This window comes from Artemia sp. Qi Xiang Cuo, chromosome 6 (assembly GCF_049724085.1).
Source record: "Artemia sp. Qi Xiang Cuo chromosome 6, ASM4972408v1, whole genome shotgun sequence".
Taxonomy (NCBI): domain Eukaryota; kingdom Metazoa; phylum Arthropoda; class Branchiopoda; order Anostraca; family Artemiidae; genus Artemia; species Artemia sp. Qi Xiang Cuo.
The window spans coordinates 69,118,728-69,142,072 of NC_142799.1; the positions used below are offsets into that span (position 1 = coordinate 69,118,728).

The window sequence follows — 23,345 nt, forward strand, 5'->3', positions numbered from 1 at the left end:
TTACACACGATTATAAATAACTCCAAACAGATAAAGACAAAGGAAAGGAACAAGAAACAGCAAAAATCATATTAAACTGTAAACTAAAATATTGCACAGCTAAATTTGTTGTTAGAAGACAAACCAAACTTGCTTGGAATGAAGGAACGTGTTAGTTTAGCTTGTATCAGTCAATGAAGGAACAGTAAAGAGGAATTGCATTTTAATATCTGACACGTGCGAAATTACACACGATTATAAATAACTCCAATCAGATAAAGAAAAAGGCAAGGAACAAGAAACAGCAAAAATCATATTAAACTGTAAACTAAAATATTGCATACCTAAATTTGTAGTTAGAAGACAAACCAAAATTGCTTGGAATGAAGGAACATGTTAGTTTAGCTTCTATGAGTCAATGAATGAACAGGAAAGAGGAATTGCATTTTAGCATTTGACACGTGTGAAATTACACACGATTATAAATAACTCCAAACAGATAAAGAAAAAGGTAAGGAACAAGAAACAGCAAAAATCATATTAAACTGTAAACTAAAATATTGCACAGCTAAATTTGTAGTTAGAAGACAAACCAAATTTGCTTTGAATGAAGGAACGTGTTATTTTAGATTTTATTAGTCAATGACGTAACAGGAAATAATATTTGAATTTTAGAATCTTACACGTGAAACATTACACACGACTATAAATAACTACAAACAGATAAAGAAAAAGGCAATGAACAAGAAACAGCAAAAATCATATTAAACTGTAAACGAAAATATTGCTCAACTAAATTGGTATTTAAAAGATAAACCAAAATTGCTTGGATTGAAGGAACGTGTTAGTTTTAGCTTGTATGAGTCAATGAAGGACCAGAAAAGAGGAATTGCATTTTAGCATCTGACACGTGTGACATTACACACGATTATAAATAACTCCAAACAGATAAAGGAAAAGGTAAGTAACAAGAAACAGCAAAAATCATATTAAACTGTAAACGAAAATATTGCACAGCTAAATTTGTAGTTAGAAGACAAACCAAAATTGCTTGGAATGAAGGAACGTGTTAGTTTAGCTTGTATGAGTCAATGAAGGAACAGGAAAGAGGAATTGCATTTTAGCATCTGAAACGTGCGAAATTACACACGATTATAAATAACTCCAAACAGATAAAGAAAAAGTTAAGGAACAAGAAACAGCAAAAATCATATTACACTGTAATCTAAAATATTGCACAGCTAAATTTGTAGTTAGAAGACAAGCCAAAATTGCTTGGAATGAAGAAACGTGTTAGTTTAGCTTGTATGAGTCAATGAAGGAACAGGAAAGAGGAATTGCATTTTAGCATCTGACACGTGCGAAATTACACACGATTATATATAACTACAAACAGATAAAGAAAAAGGCAAGGAACAAGAAAAAGCAAAAATCATATTAATCTTTAAAATAAAATATTGCACACCTAAATTTGTAGTTAGAAGACAAACCAAAATTGCTTGTAATAAAGTAACGTGTTAGCTTAGCTTGTATGAGTCAATTAAGGAACAGGAAAGATGATTTGCATTTTAGCATCTGACACGTGCAAAATTACACACGATTATAAATAACTCCAAACAGATAAAGAAAAAAGCAAGGAACAAGAAACAGCAAAAATCAAATTAAACAGTAAACGAAAATATTGCACAGCTAAATTTGTAGTTAGAAGACAAACCAAAATTGCTTGGATTGAAGGAACGTGTTAGTTTAGCTTGTATGAGTCAATGAAGGAACAGAAAAGAGGAATTTCATTTTAGCATCTGACACGTGCGACATTACACACTATTATACATAACTACAAAAAGATAAAGAAAATGGAAAGGAACAAGAAACAGCAAAAATCATATTAAACTGTAAACGAAAATATTGCACAGCTAAATTTGTAGTTAGAAGACAAACCAAAATTGCTTGGATTGAAGGAACGTGTTAGTTTAGCTTGTATGAGTCAATGAAGGAACAGGAAAGAGGAATTGCATTTTAGCATCTGACACGTGCTAAATTACACAAGATTATAAATAACTCCAAACAGATAAAGAAAAAGGTAAGGAACAAGAAACAGCAAAAATCATATTAAACTGTAAACGAAAGTTTGACTTAAGCCTAAAGAATATTACGAAAATTTTGCTATTTATTAATTTCGATAATAATTCCAGAGATTACAATGAGGATGAGGATTGTTTTATTCTAGCATCTGTAACGGATAGTTGAAGTAATCTGTATTGAAATGAAAGAGACATTTTGCCTTCTCCTGTAGCTAGGTATCTCAAAGTTACTGCCAAGCGGTCTTCTGTTGAGTCTGACTGTCTGCAGTTTGTTTTCTTTTTTCGTATGTGAGGTTTGATGAGATTATGGATAATTTTAAACTGATCAGGATCAGGGCCGTCATGTATGGGGAGGGGGGACGCCCCCTCACAATATTTTCTGCCACTCAATAAAAAGAAAATTAGTCGGTAAAATCGTGGCGCGAAGCTATACGATTTACCGACACCGCGAAATTTTTTTGTTCCGTTAAACAAAACCAGGAAAATACTGACATATGATCTACAGAAATCTCGAGCTTGGTCGGTAAACGCAGCAGTAATACCGACTCCTGTCATGATTTTACGGATTGGTTAAATAATGAGCTTGAAGATACTGACATGAAATATGCCGAAATATCTATCTCGGTCGGTAGATGCAGTGGTTTTACCGACTCGTACAGTGATTTTTCGGTTGGTGCCACAGTTTTCCATTCGGTTAAAGAACATGAAAATATAGATATGATATCTAATGAAATGTCAATCTTGGTTTGTAAATGTAGCAGTTTTACCGACTTGTCTCGTGAGTTGCGGATGGAGCCAAAATTTTTCGTTCGGTTAAGTAAAGAACATGAAAAACAAGATATGATGTGTACCAAAACTTCAATCTCGGTAGGTAAATCTAGTGATCATACCAGCTCGTGAAGGGATTTTACGGACGGTGCCACTATTCTCTATTCGGTTAAATAAAGAAGATGAAAATAATGACATGGCGTCTATCAAAATCTCAATCTTGGTTGGTTAATGCAACGGTTTTGGAACATAGTAAAGCTGATCGTGTAGAATTTGTTCATAGATAGCGTTTCTCTTTTAGCTAAAATATAACATAAGTCCAAAGTCTTGCTCAAATAATTCAATCAATGATCAAGGATTCCAATTCCAAATTTTTCACTGTATCTTAGTGCTGAAACAAATTAACCAGTAAAGCAGGAAATTTGTTTCAATAGCCAATGAGGATTTTTAACTTAAACACCTTCCTGGACGTCCACCTGCTCGTTATTCAGAGGTATTTGCGAATTCTGGAGCCAACCCGCTGGATGACTGGAAATCGTTCTATGCTAAGGAGCTCAGCGGTGTCCTTAGAATCCTAGTGACTTGCTTGGATGTCGCAATCTACGACAAATCATCTTTTCTGGGGCCAGCATACCAAAGTTTACGAGGCAAAATTGACGACAGCTATGAAAGCCTTTCCAGACTCATGAAGATGTTTCCTGGAAAAGACTTAGATCCCGCGGAATTAATGTTAGAACTAAAGGCTTTCAAACACTTTTCGGCCAGGACTGAGGTTGAAAGCAACAAAGTGTTAAGTCACATTATCTTTGAGGGACTATTCCGTAAAATTAAGGCTGTCAAATCGATATCACCGACTGTCTGGTCAATTTACCAGTGGTTTGCGACAACATCACCAATTGTGGCCACAGCAGAAAGAAGTCTTAGGAAACTGAAACTGGTCATTACACGTTTACCAACAACGATGGACGATGACCGTTTGGATCACCTTGTCATGATGTGCTGCAAGACTGACGTTACAGACAAACTGAAACTTGACGAATTACTGAAAGTCTGGCTGTCTTCCAAACCAAAACGTTTGAATTTTTAACTGAATGTATATAGTTGTATTTTCTCCTCTTTTTGTTGAATCTGTGTATGTTAATTTAAATTTGCTAATTTTTCACTTATTAGATCTTTTTTTATATAAATCATGTTATCACTTTTCTCCTAATATATTGCCTCATTCTTCACTAGGTCACCACTTCGTTGTTCATACGCTTCTTATGGGAAAAAGAACTAAGTAGTTATTCTTCATCAGATTATATAATTCTTTAGGCTGAACTACGATCCCAAGTTTCGTATAAGAAACGGACATTATATTAATCTGTGGTTAAAACAGTCGATATAAATGATCAGCCAGTCGGTCCAATCAATGACTCCCCCCCCTCCAAACATTTTGGCTAGTAACGCCCCTGATCAGGATACATCCTGAAGTAGTTAAAATAAAAATCGGGATCTTCTTTCTCTAGTTCTTTAATTTTAATTTTTATTTTTTTTTTTTTTTTTTTTTATTTTTTTTTTTTTTTTTTCAAGATTAAGTAAAGCAAGGGCACAAACAGACGCAAAAATTGATCTCATTTTTTCTTCATCTCTTGAAGCGAAAAACAATTTCCTTCAGTGCGAATTATCAAGATATATTTGTTTTGTGTCGCGAAAATTGTTCGCGAATTTTTTTCGCGAACAATTTGTTGTCACGCGCTGTGACAACTAAGCTTGAGATAGCGGTAGACGAAAATGAAGAGCAACGAGATCTGTGGCTAGAAGACATGCGACAATAAGTATCTCAATGAATCCCAACTTAAAATAATGGCCAAAGAAACATGCAAGTAGAATTTATGGGACGGGGATGATCATATCGAATCGCAAATCAAACCTGCGGTGAGAACAGAAGCAAAAGTGAGAATCACAACGAGTCCCTAGAGAAAACAAATCCTGTAAAACGGGTGATTCTTTGATGCATTGACAGGAAAAAGAAATTTAATTCACGCCAGAATTTCTTAATTTAATCGAAATCGCTGATTTTACACCTCACGACTGAAAACTAAGAAATACCGTGATGACTATACTATTGCGTAAATAGAAATTCAAATATATACAAGCCTGCCACATACTGAGTGCTGGGGCCCGGGCGATTCCTGCGATCCCAGTACTATATATATTGCAACTGCTACATCATAACGGAAGATATTGTGATCATACCAAAGAGAAACGAATTTTACTTGTAAACAATGCAGTAATTCACATAAAAATCATTCTTTTTACTGTTTTAATGTTTCCCACAAATAACTTGTCAGAAAAGCGGATATTTTTGTCTCTCCAGAAATTATAATTCCTTGTGCATTAAGATTTGTTTCTCAGTCTTAGTTAAGCCGATTTAAAAAATACTGTCTCTCCGCAGATAAGTAGTAAAGTCATTGACTTTCGAAAATTCGCCACAACAATAAACCAATAGAGCTGAACCACAATAATAACCGAAACTCCCAAGAAATAAATTTTTAAAACAACTAACACATCAAAGAATCGGCTTGTTATGCTGATTCCAAATATATACAATTAATTAGGTTTAATGTTACTAATCAAAAGTAAAACTTTGATAAGTAACAGGCTCTAAAAGCGATTGCAGGCAAACTCGTATTCAGGAGGAGGGGTTGACCCCTCCAAAATTTTCGTCCGACTCGTAAAGACGTAACAAAAGTGCATATTAACAAAATTTTTAAACGTTTTTAGTTTTTTATGGTATTGTAGCTAGCGGACTGTTATGGCAAATAGCCAAACTGAAACTTATAAAAATCTGCAAAATTCATCTCTTAATTTTATTAATTGACCTTACTCAGTTTTTTGTCCCCTTCATCTTTTATGTTTGACCCAAGACCGAATCTAATAGAGCCTGTGGAATTTGCTCTATCCGGTTTTAACTTGTATAATAAAACGAAGGCTGAAAATTACCCTGAAATGTTTTTAAAAAAATGGGCTTATGTTCATCTGTGGTTTGCAAAATCTTAAGAGATGTTATTGATGTCTGGTCTTTAGCTCTTGCGACATATAGCTAAATGATTAAGATCCAAAGCTCAAATATGATAAATATCGTACGAATTTATTTACAAATAAATTACAAATTAATAGCACTTATTCACCGTTACCGAACCCAAAAACTGGTTTGATTTCATTCAGAAAATCGAATAAAGTCATTAAGGTATCACTGGTCAAATGACCTAAAATCATTTTCTCCGTAAACTTCAATGACGGAGGTAAAAAAAAAAATGGCACTAAATCACTGGTATATAATTAATTCAAACTTCACACTGGGGGTCAGGGGTTTGTAGACGTCCTAGTCCTCTATTAAGAGCTCTAAGAAGAGGATGCGGCTCACAACCACACTTATTTCTGAAATCGTCAAGGTCAGGTGCCCAGACAATTACACCAGCGAGGTCCCAATCTTTAATCTTTTGGGCCTTTCTCTTAATCATGTCTGCATCATCAAAAGATACCCATTGATTACCTTTGTAGGCATATGGACCCATTCGACTTTCAGGATCTTGAACCACTGTCCATCCTCCTTTTTGTATGCGGCTGCAAATCTAGAAAAAGAAACTAAAGTAAATGTATCCTATGAGCAAAATTGTATTCGCTATTTTAAACGGCGGAAGGAAAATCTAAGCTTATACGATTTATTAGCTGGACTAAGGAGCGTTCAAAAATAAGAATGTTCAGTCTTTAATCTCGCTTTTTCGGAATAAATTTTCGAGCAGTAGGACAATTTCACTCTCAGGCCAGGACTCACAGGTCAGATGTCTGGTCATTTTATCAAAATATTCAAACAAACTTGGTTTCAAGTGCTAACAGTTAAATACGGTTATTAAACTAATCAAACATATAATGAACTAAATAAATTTACTAAACTGACTATACTGAATATCTTATAATTGACTGTTCATAGATGCATAAAATGCAAAATAACATAATTTTATGATCAATTTTACAGATCGATTTGAAATACGAAGGTAGGTTTTATGACCGATTGCATATAGTGTTATCAAACACATTTTTAAACAAAGAAAAAATTATTGTAGGAGTATCTTTCCCAAATTTGTCTCTTTTGGTAAATGTTTTACGGTTCATTCCCCAACGTTAGCGCAGATTAGACTGTAGCCCTTTGGTCGACACCTCTTGTTTAAAATACTTAAAACAGAAAAAAAAACAAATCAAAAATTAAAATATCTGCCTCACATACTTAAGTTATATACATACTAAGGGAACTTTTTTGGTTAGGATGGGGTAATATATGTGGAGATGGGGGAGGCTGTATAGAAATAACAAATAAAAATTTGGAGATTTGATGGAATCTGGGAGCGAAGCCATTTTCGTTTATGCGCGCTTGACATGAGAATTGTCTTTTTTAAGTATATTTTAAGGATTGTTTGAATTTACAGTTGAATTTCTTAAAGAAAAAAGCGGTTCTGGAATTATTTTTTGTCAAAACATTCCAAAACATGCTTTTCCCTGGTTTTCAATTCAAGGTATTTTAGCCAAAAGTAAAAACATCTAAGAAATCTGATTGAGTTTCCGGACCTCAAGTTTCAAAAGATTTAACTTGTTCTTAAAAAAAAAAAAAAAAAAAAAAAAAAAAAAAAAAAACACATTAATCAGTTACATACACAGGGGAAAAGATCATTAAGTACCTTCTATCCATTCCCTTGAAATATCCATGCTTATCAGATACGTTAGGTTTTTTGGGAGGGGGGGGGTATTTTACCAGTACTCTAAGAAAGTTACTCAGCCTTGATATCAAATGTTGCGCAAGTGCCAGTCATAAGTTTATCAAATCAATAGATTCAAATACTTACTTCATAATAAGCAAGAAATCCAGCTTGTCTAGTATATTGTCCAGCAGTCCCTGCACCTGTTGCTTTGGCATTTAATCCATTCACGTTCTTATCAGCAAGAGTGAATGCTTGGCCATACAAAGGAACACCCATGGTTAGTTTGTTTGAGGCACCTCCTTTCTCTTTCCAATAATTCATAGTGAAATTCTAAAAAGAACAACAATAGTCTTAGAGACTCGGTGATCAAATTTTTTCTTTACATAAAAGTAGATACTAGATAAAAACAGCAAATTCAAGAATATTATCAATAAAAACATCATAAAGTTGGGTTTCTTAGGCTATATTTGCTTTGACAACGTCCTAATTATAAAGGGTGACACAAATAGGGTAAACCATATACAGTAGAGGAAATGCAGCAACAAATTTTATTGATACCAATCGAAACAACTCAATTTGCTCTTAAGAGACAGCAATGTAAATTACCAAACTGAAAAATTACTTTCAGTATCCTTTACGTATACATTTTCCCTAACTGCTATAGCTATTCTCCACTAATCACTGCCAATATCTCAGCCAGGAATTCGCAAAGTTCCTCGTCAATTCTTTGTTTTACTTCAAGAAATATCCTTAGCCATGTTGTGCAGAGCTGTATGTTAAGGTTGCTCACAAGAAAAATCCCAAATGGACAAATCCGAATACCTTAAAGACTAGGGAATGTCGTCGAACCCTGATATAACACGGTTACCCCAAAATTCTCAGACAGCTGTAATTGCCAGCCTTGCAGTAGGCCTACGTGCTGTCGCAATATAATATCATAGTTACCCTGGTAGGGAAATATGATTAAGAGCGAACCACGACCATAGTAACCAAAATTATGATAGAAAGCAACATAAAGTTGAAATTTTTTGGCTATGTTTGCTTTCACACAGTCGATGTTACACAGGGTGACAGAAAGGAATGAGAACTTTAGGAAACCGCAGTTATAAAGAAAATAAAGTATAGGAAAAATTTGTATTAACAACAATTGAAGTGCTACAGCTTGCCTTTAAGAGACAGATGTAAGTTTTCCAAATCAAAAAATGACGTTTTGTATTTGGTTTTTTCCTTTACGTATACATTTCCCCAAAGTGCTGTCAATGTTCCACATTGATCACTGCAACATCTCAGCTGAGAAATCACTAAGTTCATCTTCAATTGTAGTTTAATTCATCAAATATTCATAGCCACGTTGCGTAAAACTTTATTTCAAGGTTCTCCCACAAGGAAAATCCCAAATCGAAAATCCAATTATCTTGAGGGCTAGGGAATGTCATCGAAACTTGATATAAAACGGTTACCAAACAATGCTGACATAGCTCCGACCATTTCTTTTAAAACAGGGTGCTGACACATTATCCTATTGGAATGACCATTCCACTGACCCCTGATTACTAAAAAAAAGATTTATTTGCTGCTCGAAGTCTCTATTCTATAGCGCTGCTCAACAGAACACGAGTCTTTTGATGTTTTTCAAAAGTTTCTATACTTGTGCCTAAGGATTGCAAAGCTTGGATTTCAACAATAGATTGTTTTGGTATCTTATTCAAGAACAGAATTTAAAAAACCTTTCCCTTTTCATTCTGTCTTATATTGTTTACTACTCTTTTTTATCGGTTTGTATCTAAAGGCTTGCCTTTTTCACTCTTATCTCAGTATATCCTATTACCTTAAGCTGAACTTTTGACACTAGAAATGTTTCCTAAATTTTGAAAGGTTCAAAAAACCTTCCTTATTAAGAAAAATCTAACGTTATAGACTAAAAAAATCAATACAATTTCTGGTTCAACTTTCTTACAACATATTGTTTCCAACTTAAATTTGTCGGTATTATTAGACCCAGGAGTAAAGAACACAAGACAAATAAGAAGTGTTGTTAATTTGTTATTGCTTTGTTTACTCGCATATTTGTAGTTACATTGTACTCTTTTTTGTTACTGCTTTCTCTGAATGCAGGAAACAAATTTAAATTGACCCTTAACTGAAGTAAACATAAAAAATCTATTAGGTTCAATAGATGAACATAACTGCATATAAGGTTTTTCTTATGTATTTTCACATATTTGTGATTCAAAGGTACATATTTTCATCAGCAGCTCATTTGAAAGATGTACTTTTCCACGCCCTAATAATCAAAGAATTAGGGATGGGAAGGGGTGTAGTTATAAATACTGTATCAGAAAATGCCAAGTAACATTATGTTCATTCAAAGAAGCCAGTTCACAAATATATAGGGGGTAAGAAATTTTTATTTCTTTCAATGAAGATACAGAAAAGGCATTTTTTTTAATGTTGGGGGGAGGGGGCAATTTTATTTTCTTTTTAAATTTTCTCAATAAAAATACCAAAAAATTTATTTCCATACTCCAGAATGGATAACAATATCCCCCTCCCCCACTTAGTGCCCCTGTGTATTGCGTGTCTATAGTAAGGTTATCATGCAATGTATGTCTTACAGAAAAAATAATACTAGTTAAATTCATCATAATAGCCTATTTGAAGAGCTACACATAAAATATTGGATATGAACTTACTGTGTTAAAATATTCAATGTCATCTTCTGGATGATAATAAAGGGGTGCAACATGTCCAGTTTTCTTGTCCCATTGCCCATGATAGTCATAGGTCATAACACCAATCCAATCTAGATATTCAGACAGCACTGGCACATCATAACCTGCATCAATAACCTTTTTCGACGGTGATACGGCAGCTGATAGAGTCCATCCCCTCGGTTTAAACTCAGCACTTAATTCTTTGACCCATGCTGAGAATCCTTCTTTATCAGATGGAGGACCAGCATTGCAATCAACTTGCCAGCATACTGGATATTCCCAGTCAAGATCTAAGCCATCAAAACCATATTTTTCGACGAATTCGACAGCATTTTTAACGAATTTTTTTCTTGCTTCAGGGTCATTAACAAGAAGGCTGTATTTATTGCCCAGTGAATCATTCCATCCTCCTAAGCCTATAGATACACGTACACCCTTTTCTCTTAGAGCGACAACTCGTTTGTAGAAATCTGCAAAAGAATGTTACGGTTAGATAAAGATAGACTATAAAAATGGATGAACGAATTGATGAAAAACAACGACATAACATAAAAATATAATCATACACACAAAAGCTGGCTGCTATATAAATGATAACATTACAAAAGAAGAAATTACACCGGCATTAAACTAGGACTGAACTAAATACAAGATTTTGCTAATCTATCATACATCATTTAAAAAGATACTGTTAGAAAATGAGGGAAAAAAACTGAAAAAAAATGAAGACAACGGTGCCATATTTAAAAAGAGAGGCAATGTCCCACTCTAATTATAAAAAAAAACAAGTCCCCCCCTATTGTCAAGAAGAGTCGCTGATAAATAGAAAGATGGAGGGATAACGATAGAAATAAAAGTTTGTCTCATGTTATGATTAATAAAAACACATGAAGATGTATACTAACAGAAAATATAGATGTCTCGAATTTTTAATTTTTAATAGATATGTTCCCTGAAAGTAAATCTACTACGGAGCCTGCTATTTGGGCATAACAAAGAAAGTGTTAGATAGACTCCGGCAGCTCAATTTGCGCAATGCAAAATGTGTATACACGTCAATATTTAAAACTCCTCCCTGACCTCTCTCCCTCAAGACTGAACACAGAGGGTCACCTGATATGGATGTTCACTAGTTTCGACAGATTTAGAGCTTAAAGCTAACACAAAATGCGTCGAATCTTTTTTTTTACTTGCAATATGCTGGGAAAACAGATATCTTGATATAGTTTAAAAAAAAAAAAATTATTAAAAAAAAAAAAATTAATACCAAAATCTTACTTGTTGTTATAAAAAGCAAAACAAACCGGTCTTGAAACGACCAGTTAAGTTACATATTTGAACAAACTAGAAAATTCAAGATTACATTATAAAAACTTTGCTCACCATTCATAGAAGCTTGAATTAAAAGTTATTTACTGAAATTCAAAATTGAAATCACTCTGATTTAGAAGTTTTACCCTAGAAACTAAGGTTATTAAAATTAAACTTTTTTTAGTTTGTTTGAAAAGAGAATTAATTATTTTTATGCTAAAAATAGTCACGCAAAAGCATAAACGGTAAACGAACATCTAAACGATAAGCAAGAAAACATAAGTAATTTTTATTCCAATTTACCAGTATTATACTATTGTTTTTTCATATCAGCTTTCGTGTCATTACCACAGCCGACAGTAATCGAGTTGCAGATTTTTTTTTTTTTAAATAGAAAAACAATTTGAATATTAAATTTTTAGTAGCTTTATTCACCACTGATAGAAGTTTGAATAAAAATCTATTTACTGTTAAATTTTTCCTAGACGATCGTTGTATTTTTGCATCAAGACACTAAGACCCAATGTTCAGGTTTACAATGCCACAAAGAAGTGCAACGAAGATAATACTTTTGGACCATTTCCCCAATAATTCTTGGATTTGGCACCCAGTCGATGTTAGGTTTGATTAACAATAGAAAAATATTATAAATATTGTTAGGATGACATTGTGTAGTTTATATTTGGATTGGAAGCTTGAATATTCTGGAGGAAAATTATATGATTGCATCAATGCACTAAAATTTCGTCTTCAGATTTGCAAAGCCAAAAAGAAGTTAATATTTTTGAACCTACTGTATATTTTTGCGACCTCCCAAAAAGTTGTCATTTCCATTAAATCTTTCCTCGTGATATCTTTCTACGCCATTCGGGGATGACTTGATTCTCATTTGGTCCTAGATGAATGGCCGACAATGACGATCTTTGGTAATGTGTCATCCTTCATCCGCAGAACGTGTCGTTTCCATACAAACCTTTCTCTCATTATAGCCTTCGAAAGTGGGTTTTAATCACATCTTTTGTACAATTTACTGTTGGAGATACGGTCGAGTCATATCAGAATCCACAGGCAATTTCTCTGGAAACCATCAAGCAAATCGTCCTCCGTTTTACGGAGCACCCACGCTTCTGAACCACACTTTACCGCTGTAATCACTATCGCTTTCACTATTCTAATATTGGTTAGTAGTCTTATCTCCCTATTCTTCCAAACTATTTCCGCTATGGAAAAACACTAGGCTATTCTACTTTTGACATCTTCACTGCACCCACCGTCTTTACAAATAATAGGTAGTTGATACAACTATCTAATACTAGGTAAGTGAAGATGTCCACTTAATCTATCTTCTTGTTACCCAGCATCACCTCTTCACCTTCACTTATTCCTAATTTTAGTGAATTAGTCTTCTTAACATTAATCTTCAGGCCTATTCTTGCACCAAGAATTAAAATATGTCAAAACCATTAAAATCTGTCCATTTTGCTAACATTTTCATCGAAGGTCCTTAAATCATCAGCATAATCCAAGTTTAGGAGATTTTTACTTCCCCTACTAATTCCGTGTTCTCATATTCAGTTAGCTTGTTATAGCCTATCTTAAAATTGATATGTGCATTGAATCGACTTGCCAAGTTTACTGTCATACTTTTTAAATTCTATGCTGTATTAATTCTTTGACAAGCTGTTAATCTAAGCAATTGCTTTTAAAAATTTGAAAATCGTGATCCCTCTTATCTAATAGTTTTATCTTCCTGATTTTAAGTGCTGCAAATTGATTTTTTTTTTTTTTTAGTTTTTTGATGAAAGAATGCATTATTTTTATGCTCAGAAAAAAAATAACGCAAAAGTATACTCACTGTTGTCAAGGTCTGCCCACGAATCGTATACTTTTATCACCTGTTTATTTCTGTCCAGTGTTGCAAAGCCATAAACTATGTGCGTGCATAAGCTCTCGTCAATATTGCTTGGTGTATACTTTCCATCCCCAGGTCTGTACCAAGCCCAATTTGTGAAGTAACAGATGACCTTAACGCCTGTATCTTCAGTAGCTGGACGCTCAGTGGAAGGTGTAGGAGCCCTTGTCGTTATGGCTGTAGAAGAAGGCACTGGTTTTAGTGTCGTTACAGTTGTCGTTTGGGTAGGTCCAGGGGGTTTCGTAGAGCTACCACCTGTGCTGGAAGGTTCAGAAGTTGAGCCCTGTGGTGGTTGTGTTACAGATGGCTTCGTTGATGTAGAGCCAATACCACCTGGCTTACAATCTGTATTTGCTGGCCAGTCACAACGATCCTATTTAAAACAAAGAAAAAAAAACAAATTAACCGTGTGCGTGCTAATCTCAATCTTTTGTTTCAACTAGGAAAACATCTTACCAACAAGAGTCAGGTGTAAACGCCCTAACCATTTTTTTTTCATAAGTATGCACAATCGTTCACCAATGAAGATAATTTACAGAAGAGATTATTCTGATTTCCACAACGAGGCTTAACAGCAATCGTTTGATTATGGGTGCATTTCAGGTTTGACGAAAAGTTATTAAAAGCTACTAAAACTATCTTTTTTGTCCCAGCTTTTGTTGTCTTAATAGCTGGAACAGCAGAAAGGTAACTTTGAATTTGTTTTTGTAGTAACTTTTAATAAAGATAGTTAACAGATCATCTTTAGTGAAGTAAATCTGCATCATTATCATCATCAGTATTACAATCAGATTGATGCATATTGAAGATATTATTCAAATCGAAGAGAGATGGATACAATTGAAACTCGTGATGATAATGCCCTCATGAGCCTAATAAGCCCTTGGCCACTTCTCAACCGTTCTCGGTAGATGTCAGCTTTAAACATCTTTTGTTTAAATGTAAATTTACTAGGGTTCACAGTCTGGTATGCACCCTGTATAATAGCTAATATTTATTACAATAATATCTAAATTCACAGTTACACGTTTGAGAAATCCCTAGAGGGCTCCTTTGGAAAGGGGTCCCTATGCTTACCCTTGCTAATCAATTACTAAATGTTAATTATGAAAGGAAACCGAGAGTAGCAATGAAGTGGAAAACTAATAGGTGCTAAATTTAGTACTATGCATCTAAACCATGACGTTGGCACGCGAATCAGAAATAGCAACTATTAAAGATAAAGTTAGCAAAAGGTAAATTTACTGAAGTTAGCTATTGCTACAGCAAAGATATAAATTAATTTAACTAGAAGAAAATACCTAAAAACCAGAAAATTAAGCAAGAAAAACGGGTTTTAATTTTTATAAAGCAGTGAATACAATAAAATAAACACTTAATTAAACAAAAATACTCCGAATATTTTGGCCCCAGGTCCGGGAGCCTTTCTCAACGGAAAAAAAAGAAAAGAAAAAAATGAGAATTTTTGAAGCTTGATATAATTTGTTGGAAATCATTTGTATCAAGAAAATCACCAAGGCTATATTTAAAAAAAATCTATTTCTTTTACAACTTGTGATCTCTGGAAACGTTTATCTTTCAGCACATGGTTTAAGTTTAGTAAATTTACCTTTCTCGTGTGCTTCTCCACATTATATGTATTTAAATAATACTTAAGACATGATACTTTGATACTTTGTCTTAAGTATCATTTAAATACATATAATGCGGAGAAGCCGTTTATCTTGCCGTTTATCTTGCTTATCTTGCAAAAAGTTAAAACCCATTTTTCTTGCTTAATTTTTCGTAAATGGAAAAGCAGTGTGGTCTAAGAAATTATTTAAAAACCGGAAAATTAATTGATTGGAACACAAAATATTTTAATACGTTTATAACCTTGGATATCAAGGAGGCACACTTGTGCCTCTATAAAGAGGCGACCCACCACAATGTTAAGTGATTTCCGGTCCTAGCGGTCACAGAGAGACAGCGGTAATCGCATTTTGTAGCCCAAGCTCAAACTAAGAAACGTGCAAAATTTCACCCCCTTCCGACTTTATCTTCATGGGTAAAAGTGGGCCGAAAGTTTCGACCCTCCGACCACAGCCCCCCTTTAACGTTGTCCGATTGGGTTGAAATTTAGAGGTTAAGCTTTCCTAGGGCCCGGAAACTTATCCTCGAAATTTCAGCTCAATCCGATCACTCCTTCCCTGTTTTCCAAAAACCAAATATAGCCACTTAAAGTTCAAAAAAAAAAATTTCTTGTTAGCCACGCCTACAGGCCACAGTTGGCAACTGATCCGGGTAAATGAGGACTCATTCGAAGGCCTTTTGATATTTTCAGACCGAAAAAATTATCCCCCGAATTTATATTTACGAAAAACCTCGTTTTCCTATAAGAGCCCATGTTAATTTTTCCTACCACAGCCCCCTTTAACGTTGTTTGATCTGGCTGAAATTTAGAGGATAAGCCTTCCTGGGGCATGGGAGCTTATTCTCGAAATTTCAGCTCAATCTGATCACTCCTTCCCTGTTTTCCAAAAACCAAATATCAAGTTTTGTGGGGATTTGCTTGCGTAAAAATAGATTCCACTTACTAAAAATACAATTACAATTGTTTCTCTTTAGTACAGCGTTCGATACTCCTGACTGTCAGGCGGAAGACCCGGGTTCGATTCCCCGTCAGAAGGAATTTTTTATATACTGAATTTAAAGTTTAAAAAAGAAACTCAGTTTCTATTTTAAATTATTTGAAAAAAATTACGTTTTCTAAAGAGTTAAAGAGGCTGAGTTACAAGGTCTACCCTTTAAACACCCTGTCGAGAAAAAAAAGAATAATACACAATCATCTAACAGTTAGTCAAGCAATAATAAGTAATAAACTGTACAAAAATGTGCAGAAATTATTTAAAAAAAAACTACGTTTTCTAAAGAGTTAAAGAGGCTGTGTCACAAGTTCGAACCTTAAAACGTACAGGGATTAGAAGGTACAGTTGGCCCCCCGCTTTCGCAGCCATTAAATAAAAAAAAAATTTTTAACTGAAAGTAAGGAGCGACATTAAAACTTAAAACGAATATAAATTATTCCGTATATGAAAGGGGCTGTGCCCTCCTCAACGCCTCACTATTTACACTAAAGTTTGACTTTCTCACAACTCTTTTTTTTAAACAATAAAAACTTTAGCGTAAAGAGCGAGGCGTTGAGGAGGGCACAGCCCCTTTCATATACGGAATAATTTCTGTTCGTTTTAAGTTTCAATGTCGCTCCTTACTTTCAGTTTAAAAATTTTTTTTTAAGAAAACGTAGTTTTTTTCAAATAATAGCAAATAGAGGCTAGAATAGATAGGGTTAAGTCATAAAAAGCAACTTTGCCCATTTTTCCTTCCCTTTTTGTAATGCAAAACTTTAATTTTCAAAGCTTTACTTAAGTCTTTTTTAGACTTCTTGGAAATTATAGTTCTAGAAAATTCTTTAGCACTACACCGAAATGGGTAGGGGAGTTTTTTTGGTACCCTAGGGTAAAAATTTATATTTGAAAGATTTTACAAGTGACGGACGTTCAAACTTTAATCTTATTAAAATAGGTCAACTGTCCAGACGTCATACCGACTAAGCTAAATTTCAATTAGAATTTTCGCTGTTGAAAGTATTCTTAAGCTCATTTTAGAATTGACTCAGTCAAAGTGGCTCCTGAAACGATAGTTAGTACTTAACGAAAATTCTTTTTTTTTTTTTTTCAATTCTTTTTTCTTTTTTTTTTTATTCCCCAAAGACTGCGTAATATTGAGTCTCAATCAAGTATGTTCAGCATTAGGCTTTGAAAAATTTCAACTCTGGACTTGGTCGTATTAACTTATAAAAGATGCATATGTATTCTTTACCATCCAGGTGCATTTTTATGGAGTAAAGAAATATTAATATGCGCTTTGAGATTTGCATGAGGGCAGAAGACTCTCCATTTCTGCTTTAAAATTAGCAATTCATCCTCCAAGCGAAACCAAAATTGGATATCTCCCTTTCAGTAGCAGACAATTTAGGCTTTGTTCTCATCTGATAACCTCCTTATTACCTGAACCATTTCTAAGCTCTCCTTCAATGGATAAATAAGGAACTTCAAAACACAAATAATTCAGAATTTTCTTTTTTCCACTCTGTTACCCAAAAAACCAATTTAAAAAAGGACAGAAAAGTTTGCACTTTCGTACCTCATTCCAGAAAAGTCCATTTGGGCAATACTGCTCAATATATGTTCCATGGTTGCAAAGCTTGTATTTACCACAATTGTTTGGGTCTCTTACGGTGGTACCATCCTCACAAGCTCCTGATGAGCTTCCTCCAGCATTACCACCAGAACCTGTTCCTGTTTCGCCACCACTTCCTGGGGTAGGTTCTACTGTTTGTACTTCTTTTGCTGAAAAATATTTGAAACTCTAATATATATAAAATTGAGGGAAACTAGTATGGTGTAGCACCAAGATCTACACCACGGGAACCACACGGCCATCTTCTTCCTTGCCTCTTTCCCCTATTTCCTTCCAAAAGAGTCCTAAATTTTCCAAACTTCTGGACACTTCTTATTCAAATTATCAATAAATGTGTTTCTTTACTACTGTTCCCTAAGAAAAAAAAATCTTCGTACGTGCCTAGTTTAGCAACTAGGATGAGGCAGGTGAGGATTTGGTACCTTCTAAATTTAATTATGAGTTATTTACTTTTAAGTTATCCAGAAAATTTCATGTCATGTGTCATATATTTCAACAATCACGTAGAATTGATAAAAATGATTTATAAAGATGTAAAAATTTATATTTTTGACTAAGAGACATGTCTTTTAGCTTGCTTTTGTAGTTTTGTGAATTTCTGAAAATTTCACCCTAGTCAATACCTCGCTCTTTACGCTAAAGTTCGAATTTCGTTCCAATTCCTTAAGAATAATCCCGGAATCACAAAGGCCACTTAATAAGAATAATAGCTCTTTTGAAGGTAAAAAAAATACTTTAGTGGAAAGAGCGAGGTATTGACTAGGGGGCAAACCCCCCTCATGTACGTAATAATTTCTGTTCGTTTTCAGTTTTAATGTTGCTCCTTACTTTCAGTTGAAAAAAAAATTAATTTCAGATTGTTCTTTTAGATAATTAACTAAAAAAGCAAGTTTTTTTAACTGACAGTTAGGAGCGACATTAAAACTTAAAATGAACAGAAATTATTCCATATATGAAAGGGGCTGTCCCCTCCTCAACGCCTCGCTCTTTACGCTAAAGTTTTTATTGTTTTAAAAAATAAAGTTGTGAGACAAAGTCAAACTTTAGAGTAAGGAGCGAGGCGTTGAGGAGGAGACAGCCCCTTTCATATGCAGAATAGTTTCTGTTCATTTTAGGTTTTAATGTCATTCCTAACTTTCGGCTAAAAAAAACTTGTTTTTTAGTTAATTTCTGAACGTTTTTGAATTAATGCAGGTTTTGAATTTGGTTCACCGTACAAGAATAAAACAAAATTCGCATATTAATTTTCCTTTTTTTGGCTAATTGGCTTTCTAGAAATTTTGTTCTGACGTAACTTAAGAATTAACTTACGTAACGAATTTCTATATTTGTATGTTTTTATTACGTATATTAGGGATATCGCTCCCTAGTCAATACCTGACTCTTTACGCTAAAGTCCGAATTTTGTAAGAAACCCAAACGCCTTAATCAAAAAGTCCATCTTATTATAATAGACAGCTCCTTTTTAAGCACTAAAAAAACTGTAGCGTTAAGATCGAACTATGGACTAGGGAGTAAACACCCTCATATTCGAAGTAATTTCTGCTCTTTGCGAGTTTAATTGCTGCTCCTCAATCTCAGTGGAAAAAAACTTGTTTTTTATTTAATTTCTGATCGTTTTTTAAATAATGCTGGGAAATCTGGCGCCCCCTTCATAGAAATGTCCCTTCCCCCAAGGAAATATCCTCATGGAAAGATCCTCTCCGGTAACCGTTACTCTGACCCCGCCCCCCCACTAGAAACAAATTCCTCCTGAAAACGCCTGTATACTTCCCAATAACCAATACTATATGTAAACAATGGGCCAAGTTTATAACTTGCAGCCCTTCCCCCGGGAACTGTAGGGAATTAAGTCACCCTCAAATACATATTAATTAGCTTTTCGACTATGCTGAACAAAATGGTTATCTCTAAAATTTTGGTTGGGTGACTTCGGGGAAAATACGAGCGTAGAAGGGGGCCAAGTTGCCCTCCAATTTTTTGGTTACTTAAAAAGGGCACTAGAACTTTTAATTTTCGTTCGAATGAGCCCTTTAACGATATTGGATCGACTACTGGATCGATTTTATCACCCCTGGGAAAAAAAAATAATAATAATAATAATAAACACGCATCCGTGATCTTTCTTCTGGCAAAAAATACAAAATTCCACATTTTTTCCGATAGGAGCTTCAAACCTCTATAGTAGGGTTCTCTGATACGCTGAATGACTTTTAGGGGTTGTTTCCCCCTTTTTCAAAAATAATGCAAATTTCCTCAGGCGCGTAACTTTTGATGGGTAAGACTAAACTTGATGAAACTTATATATTTGCAATCAGCATAAAAATCTAATTCTTCTGATGTATCTATTGATATTAAAATTCCGTTTATAGAGTTTTGGGTACTATTGAGCCGGGTCGCTCCTTACTTACAGTTCGTTACCACGAACTGTTTGATACTGGGAAATCCAGCACCCCTTTCATAGAATTAGAAATGTACCTTCCCCCATGGAAAGTTCATCCACGTAACCCCTTCTCCACTACCTCCCCCATTATAAAAATCCCCCTGAAAACGTCTGTATACTTCCTAATAGCCAATACCGTATGTAAACAATGGGCAAAGTTCATAACATGCAGACCTTCCCCCAGGGACTGTGGAGGATTAAGTCATCCTCAAAGACATAGTTATTAGATTTTTTGACTATGCTAAGCAAAATGGCTATCTCAAAATTTTGATCCAGTGAATTTGGGAAAAAAATGAGCGTAGAAGGGGTCCTAGTTGCCCTCCAATTTTTTTTAGACACTTATAAAAGGGCAATAGAACTTTTCATTTCCGTTCTAATGAGTCCTCTTGCGATATTCTAGGATCACTGGGTCGATACGATCACCACTGGAAAAAAAAATAATGATAAATAAACAGGCATCTGCGATCTTTGTCCTGGCAAAGGAATACAAAATTCCATATTTTTCCGGATAGGAGCTTGAAACCTCTACATTCGGGTTCTCTGATACGCTGAATCTTATGGTGTGATTTTCATTCAGATTCTATGACTTTTAAGGGGTATTTCCCCTTCTTCGAAAATAAAACAAATTTTCTTAGGCTTGTTACTTTTTATGTTTACGATTAAGCTTGATGAAACTTATATTCTTGAAATCAAATCCAATTCTTTTGACGTATCTATTAGTATCAAAATTCCGTTTTTTAGAGTTTCACTTACTATTGAGCTGGGTTGCTCCTTACTTACAGTTCGTTAACACAGACTGTTTGATATTAGGGTGGCAGTTGAACTAAATCAAATGAACTATAAGCATGTAGTTTTTCAAAAAGGTGACAAAGCAATATTTCAAGAATGGCTCACATTAAGTAAATTAGACGCTTAAGGTTAAGTTCTGGTGGATTTTGAACTAGCCAGAAGGCACTATGTGTATACTACTAATACCACTACTATATTTACAGTAACTAATGAAGCTAAAGGTATTAAGCTGAAACTTTTAGGGTATGCTTAAGAATATTTTAAATTAAACAAAGAAACTACACGCACGCAGGTTTTCGAAAGCGAACATAAGTAATACCATAGGCAGTGCCAGTTTATAATAGCTAGAAATATCTTTGAAACTTCTAAAGGAGCCAATTCAATTGGAAAAAAATTTCTAGTGTCCTTTTAAGAGTCAAAAGTGAGTGGAGGGCAAGCAGTCCTCCTCCAAAGCCCATTTATTTTCCAAAAACATCCAATCAAACACATCCGTTTTGAGACTTGCATTTTGTTCAGCATATTAGAATGATCGAGTGATTATGTCTTTAGGGATATTGGGTGTGTCTTCCCCCCACAGCTATGCAAATTGCCCATTATGCTTTAAAACTAAATCAAAAAGCACTGTGTGTATGGTTGCCAATAAAACACATCAGCAATATTTCGAGAACAACTGGGAGCATTAAGTTGAAACTTGAAGTTCAACAGTTCTAAAAGGATTAAAAAATAATAAGACCCGGGTGCTGATACTGTGCTAAATGAGTTTCTTAAATATGGTGGATCAGAGGTTAGAGATAAGTTACTGAAGATTATGAATATGATTTTTGAAAAAGGCGAAGTACCTAGCAATTTTAGAAAAATCCTAATTAAACCACTGTAAAAGAAAGGTGATAAGAGAGAGTGTGGTAATTACCAAGGCAGTAGTCTGGTCTCTGTAAGAAGCAAATTACTTAGTAGTATGATACTTTTTAGACTGAGAGATGCTGTAGACAAAATGATAAGAGGAGAACAGTGGTTTTAGAAAGGGTAGAGGATGTGTCAACCAAATTTTCACTGTTAGGTTAATAATTCAGAAGTGCCTAAGTAATCAAACATTTTTGGTCCTAAGTTTTATAGATTATGAGCAAGCGTTCGATTCTGTTGATAGAAGAGCCTTAGCGAAGATCTTTTCCTTGTATGGTATACCAGACAAATACATTAAAGTGATTAGTGCTATGAAAGAGAATAACGCTGCTTTGGCTAAGTCAAGAAATGAGGTTAGCAGCTGGTTTCATATTAAATCAGGAGTTAAGTAGGGTTGTGTTCTATCCCCCTTTATATGGATCATTTTGATAGACTTGATCTTAAGGAGCACAGGAAAGGCAAAGGGAGAACACGGAATCGAATGGGGAAGAAATAATTTCCTGGACTCAGATTGTGCTGATGATTTAAGCATCCTAGATGAAAGTGTGAGCAAAATAAATGAACATTTTTAGAGGTTTTTGCGATTTCAGGGTGGTAGAATAGGTTTGAAATTAATGTTAAGAAGACTAAGGCGCTAAGGCTAGGAATAAGTGAAGATGAAAAGGATATGTTGGGTAACTAAAAGATTGATCAGGTGGACAGCTTCATTTACCTTGGTAGTATTATTAGTAAAGACGGTGGGTGCATCGAAGATGTTAAAAGAAGAAAAGCCAAGGGTCAGAGTGTTTTTTACAATTGAAAAAGTTTGGAAGAATAGGAAGATAAGTCTGCAAACCAAGATTAGAAAACTGGAAGCTACAGTGATGACAGTGGTCAAATATGGTCCTGAAGCATGGGCGCTCCGGAAAGCGGATGAAGATTTGCGAGATTTTTTCTAGAGAAATTGCCTACGGATTGTTTTAGGTACCCGGCTGACTGACGGTATTTCAAACAGTAGGCTGTACAAAAAATGCAGTTCTATCCCGCTTTTTAGGACTATAATGAGAGAAAGGTTGAAATGGCTTGGGCACGTTCTACGGACGAAGGATGACAGATTGCCGAAGATTCGCCTTTTTGGCCAACCGTCAAGGGCTAAACGGAAAGCAGGTTGTCCATGGTTGGGGTGGGAGGATGTCATAAAGAAAGATTTAATGGAAATGGGAACTTCCTGGGAGGGTGTAGGGAGGGAGGCTTTAAACAGATTGGGATTGAGGAGGAGCGCGCGTAGCTGTGTTGGCCTCAGACGGCTTGGTGCTGCGGTGAGTTGTTAGTAGTAGTAGTATTCCGCTGCAAAAAACTGAGGAAGATTTGCTATGTTTTCCAGATTTACCTTACACGTATTTCTTTATAGATTTTAGGGTTTGTTAATTGAATTGTATATCTATAATATTTAATCATACACATTAAAATGATTTTTTTTTATATTTT

General features: G+C 34.7%; 1 protein-coding gene across 1 annotated transcript in view; it reads right to left on the bottom strand.

Moving 5' to 3' along the window:
- Positions 1-5,940: 5,940 nt before the first annotated feature.
- Positions 5,941-23,345, bottom strand: part of Cht10 (Chitinase 10) — a 141,333-nt gene continuing 123,928 nt past the window's right edge. Inside the window, exons 24-28 of the mRNA XM_089091125.1 lie at positions 17,690-17,895; positions 13,448-13,877; positions 10,261-10,751; positions 7,712-7,897; positions 5,941-6,445 (exon numbers count right to left, since the gene is read on the bottom strand). Coding sequence (XP_088947251.1) covers positions 6,158-6,445; positions 7,712-7,897; positions 10,261-10,751; positions 13,448-13,877; positions 17,690-17,895 — 1,601 coding nt within the window. The 3' untranslated portion in view covers positions 5,941-6,157. The remainder of the gene's footprint in view (positions 6,446-7,711; positions 7,898-10,260; positions 10,752-13,447; positions 13,878-17,689; positions 17,896-23,345) is intronic.